The sequence below is a fragment of the Penaeus japonicus genome, unplaced genomic scaffold (genome assembly GCF_977035675.1).
Source record: "Penaeus japonicus unplaced genomic scaffold, GWHDUDI00000001_assembly GWHDUDI00000034, whole genome shotgun sequence".
Classification (NCBI taxonomy): domain Eukaryota; kingdom Metazoa; phylum Arthropoda; class Malacostraca; order Decapoda; family Penaeidae; genus Penaeus; species Penaeus japonicus.
Window position 1 is genome coordinate 12074680 of NW_028234436.1, and position 5000 is coordinate 12079679.

Sequence of the window (5000 nt, forward strand, 5' to 3'; positions counted from 1 at the left end):
AAACTCGAATGGATTAAACCGACATGTGGCACAAATAGCCTATAAATAGCCTTTGCAATTTATTCAATCTTTTATTTACACCACAATTTCCCTGATCTATTTCATGTCCTCCTTTACTATCGGGGCCCTGATTGTGGGTATAGGAGAGAATAGTTGGTAATATCCACCATATTTGAATAATAGAAGGTGAGTGGACTCCATCGATGCTAATTTCGTGGCATTTGACAACGCGATGATATTCTAAATATTTACACACACACACACACACACACACACACACACACGCACACGCACACGCACACGCACACACACGCACGCACGCACACACACTCACTAACACACACACACACACTTTCTCTATCTATCTATCTACTCCCGTCCCCTCTCTCTCTCTCACTCTTGAATGAAATATGCAATATGTTTTTATCGATTGTTTAATTCCCCAACAATCGCAATATATCGTCATCAATATTAACGATGATTCCAATTTGATTACTTGTTAAACTGATGAAATACCAATGTTCAAAAAATATAACTATCTGTTAAAAAAAATTCATGGCAAAAATTACGTAACAAGTTGCTTCACTGGCTGACACATTTCACAAGCCTGTTTATTTGCATATTCCCGCTATCATGTGACGAAATCGCTTGTCATATTTAGGCAAACCGACTCGCAAAATTTTGTTATACAAACTTTAAGCATAACAGACACTTAACAGTTATTGGACCCTCAAACTTATATCAGAATGAAACCACACTTTGAATTTATTTTTCCCCCAATAGATGGCATTAGCGATAATCGGTGTAACTATTTTTAACTTTAAAGACTTGGTAACAGAAACTAAACAAATAGTTTCTTTACACTGGCATGCTATCAGATGAACAACAAGCACTCTTATGGCCTCTTTAAGCTTGTAAAACATTAAGACAGCTAGACAGATTGAGAAACTACGTTGATGGATTTGATCTTTCAAATAAAAGTGATTTTCTATTCACTTGGATATATTCCGACACGAAAAATGGACTTAAGGAGCTGACCATGACGAGCTGAATTTCAAGTCATTGTCCTAACCATCCCGTCAATTGTTGAATAATTATTATCATCAATATGTCAAGTAATCGTCATCATCATCCTTTCATCAACTGTTACTAAACTGTCAAGTTTGATAAAGAAATAAATCAAAGATAAATGAAATACAACACAGCCACAGTTGGGACAATACAAACAAAGCAAAACGCCTTTTACTTCGTTCTTACTGTGGCTGTGTGTTTGTATTTTGTATAAAAAATGAGTATAGTGAACTTAGTTCAGAAGCTTAGAAACATTTTATAGCATGGTGATTAATACCGAGATATCTAATTTATATTTCTTTGCATACAAGAAATGTATTTTCGCATTGAAAGGCTGTATGTAGTCACTGGCACATAGTCAGGCGAAATTAACCCCACCCCCTCCTCACTGCTTCTCCATCAACCAATCAGGTCTTTCGCATTCACTAGCCCGGTTCGTACCCAGCGAAATATGTAATTGTGATTGGTCACGGATTTAAAGGGGGTGTGGCAAATTTCATCTGACTTTGTATCGGTGACTCTGGCATAACCATGTCGGACAATTGTAGTGCATTTAATGCCTACTACGATACAACATAAATCCCTCAGTTTCATTTCAAGCCATTCATGATATCATATTTGACCAACAGACACATTACATTTATTTGATGTTTATAACATATTATATGCATATATATATATATATATATATATATATATATATATATATATATATATATATATATATATAATAATATATATATATATATATATATATATATATATATATTATATATATATGGATATGTGCGTGTGTGTGTATGTGTGTATGCGTGCGTGCGTGCGCGCGCGCGTGTGTGTGTGTGCGTGCGTGCGTGCATGTGCGTACATATATATATATATATATATATATATATATATATATATATATATATATATACATACACTTATACATATGTATATATATATATATATATATATATATATATATATATACATACACTTATACATATGTATATATATATATACATTTATGTTAATAAGGACACAGATTAACCTGACCACCTGCACTTTCCGCTCTACAAGGCGAAAAGTTAATGACATTTGATTATGTAAAATAACACTTTCTCACCTCACGCTGCTCTCACAAACGTCCCGTAAGTCACCCTTTCAGTTCAGAGATTCTTAATTCTTTGTGTCTAAATCCTGCGTGATTCTGATCTGCTATGTTATCCATGAAAGTGTCTCTTCTCTTGCTGAATTCGGTTTTCTTCACTCATTACATTTCGGGATTCTAGTTAATAACAGTTTTTGTATTACATCTCTTAGAGTCAATGATTCTAGATTCTAGAACGAAGCATAGGATAAGTGGAATGAAAACGCTCTCCTCGTGTTGTTTTTCCCTTTAGTTGGTATTCACATCTCCAGATTTCGGGATTCTTTACATGTGGACGAAACATAATTTCAAATTCTTTTTATTGGTGGAATGATTGACTTTCGTCGTCATGCTAGTCTGACGTAGCATATCCCTTTTTTGTTATGTCATATATGAGGGTTAATGTTTTGCCAGGATCTATGTATAGGCTTGAGGACTGAAATGAAAATCGGTATTTTTACATTTCTTTGGATCGATTTGGAGAAATGTGTGACAAGATTATGCAAAAATTTTGTTATAGATTTCTATCTGTATGTCAGATTCATAGGCGGGAGTAATATGTATGTTTATAATTTATATCATCTAGCCGAACATATTCATATAAATGTTTTGTACACCCTTAAGGCACCTGAATTCAAATGCGAATCTGGTCGTGGATTGTGCAAGCAAAAAAATTCTTAGATTTTTTTTTCTGTGTAGAAGTGGGTATATTGGACTTGAAAAAAAATATCATGTGGATAATGATTCATGGCTCTATTTTCTTAACCAATGCATATTATAAAACCCTGTCTTTCTTCTCTTTAGTTTTCTGTACCATCAGGAAATCGGTTTAGTGCTATTCAATCTGATTGAAACGTTGTCCTATTTTCACTTTTTTCCTTCCAGTGCTTTTTTTTTGTTCTCTTCTGTTCAAACATGATTATCCATGTATGCAAAACCTTCAGACGGATAAATATATTTGTCTCTTTATTGGATAACTTTAAATGTAATGAATAACTTAGGGATGAATACACTGCCTTGTCTAACCCCTGTTTTGATATTTGAAACTTTTTTTTTTCGTGAGCTACTTTGAGTGATGGTAATTATTTTATGATACTTGACAGGCTGGTGATGATGATTTTAGATGCAATAGTTTTATTCGTACATATTGCGTTCAGCCGACCATCAGCAACGTCTTAAGTGCATTTTCACCTATTCAAACACACACACACACACACACACACACACTCACACACACGCTAGTTAACTGCGAGATGTTCCCATAATTTATCAATTTCATCGGTATTTTTTGTATCTGTTTTCACTCCACAATAAAGCAGTTCTAAATGAATAAATTGTGAATATCAGTGAAGTTGATCTGTCAGTAAATCCTCAAGTTAATCAAGAGTCTAATCCATATATTTTTTTCAAACCCTTTTACCTCTATTAATTCTATTATTAATCTCTTATTATCAATCTTTTTTCGTATTGTTTTTTTTTTGCCAGGCAGGTGTGACCACGTGGAAAGTTCACCTTAACCGGATGTTAGGTTATAACGGGACGAGAAGGAACACCGACCAGATTAAAGCATTGTGAGATATATGCAGCAGATATAGTATGTGTGTATATACGAACAAACACAAACACACATACACACACACACACGCACGCAGACACACACACAAAAAAAAGAAAAAAAAGAAAAAAAAAAATATATATATACATACATACATGGGAATGATCAAAATGCTCATATGGTCATTTCAAATAGTCTAACTCCACGCTCCTTCTTACAGTAAAATGATGCCGCTTCCGAAACTGAAAAAGATGATGACAGCTGATGACGTCACAAGAGTGATAAACGTACGCAACCCAATTGATCGCCTTGTGTCCGGTTACAAGGATAAATTCCTTAATGGACAGCCTCAGATGACCAAGACAAGGTAAAAGTCAATCCTTTGGCGGGAAATTAGAAATGGAGAGGAAAAAAAAAGAGTTGAAAGAGTTAGGAGTTAACGTATGTATACAGGAAAAATAAAATCATTCATTTTACGAAAAGGCATGGGAGGTAAGGCAGAGAAAGGTAAAGTAACGCCAATAATATTAACTATAAGAAAATATTTTTTTTTTTTTCCGAAAAGGCATAAAAGCTTAAGGTAAGGTTATGTTAACAACAGACAAAGATGTTACTTCTACTACTGTTGATATTGACATCATTAGTGTAATAATACATTCGTTCATCATGCCCATAAAGTTAACATTTAACAGATTTAAGTTTGAAAGAAACTCACGGATGAATAAAATAACTTTATTCATGTATTCAAACGTACACTATAAAGATATACCAAAGATAAACCAAAAAGTCTTATACTTATGATTGAGGTAATGTTAATACATGATAAAAATACAAACTGTTAAGTGTTTCTTCGTTTGTTACCTTGGTTGCACACACACACACACACACACACACACACACACACACACACACACACACACACACACACACACGCACACACTCACTCACTCACTATCTACCTACATATCAACATATAGATATATACATACAAGTCATTCACTCAAGCGCCATTTTCCTCCCGCCACGAAAAAACAAAACACTTCACACCAACTTATCGACTAAAATGGATCCACTTTTCCGCGTTCATCCACAGTAACTCATACTACGAAAAAGCCTTCAGAATACTAGGCCGATCATGGACACACGGGACAGAAGCTACGATAACTTTTCAAGAATTTATACAATATGTTCTCGGGGAATCGGTAGGTTAACCGCTTGTTGAGTCTGCTCGAAAATGTG

At 34.4% G+C, this 5000-nt stretch overlaps 1 protein-coding gene across 1 annotated transcript in view; it reads left to right on the plus strand.

Annotated features, from left to right (window-relative positions):
* LOC122243579 (carbohydrate sulfotransferase 11) overlaps positions 1-5000 on the plus strand; it is a 7004-nt gene that overhangs the window by 1219 nt on the left and 785 nt on the right. The window contains exons 2-4 of the mRNA XM_086531076.1: positions 3692-3777; positions 3982-4128; positions 4855-4963. Of these exons, the coding sequence (XP_086387202.1) occupies positions 3692-3777; positions 3982-4128; positions 4855-4963 (342 nt within the window). The remainder of the gene's footprint in view (positions 1-3691; positions 3778-3981; positions 4129-4854; positions 4964-5000) is intronic.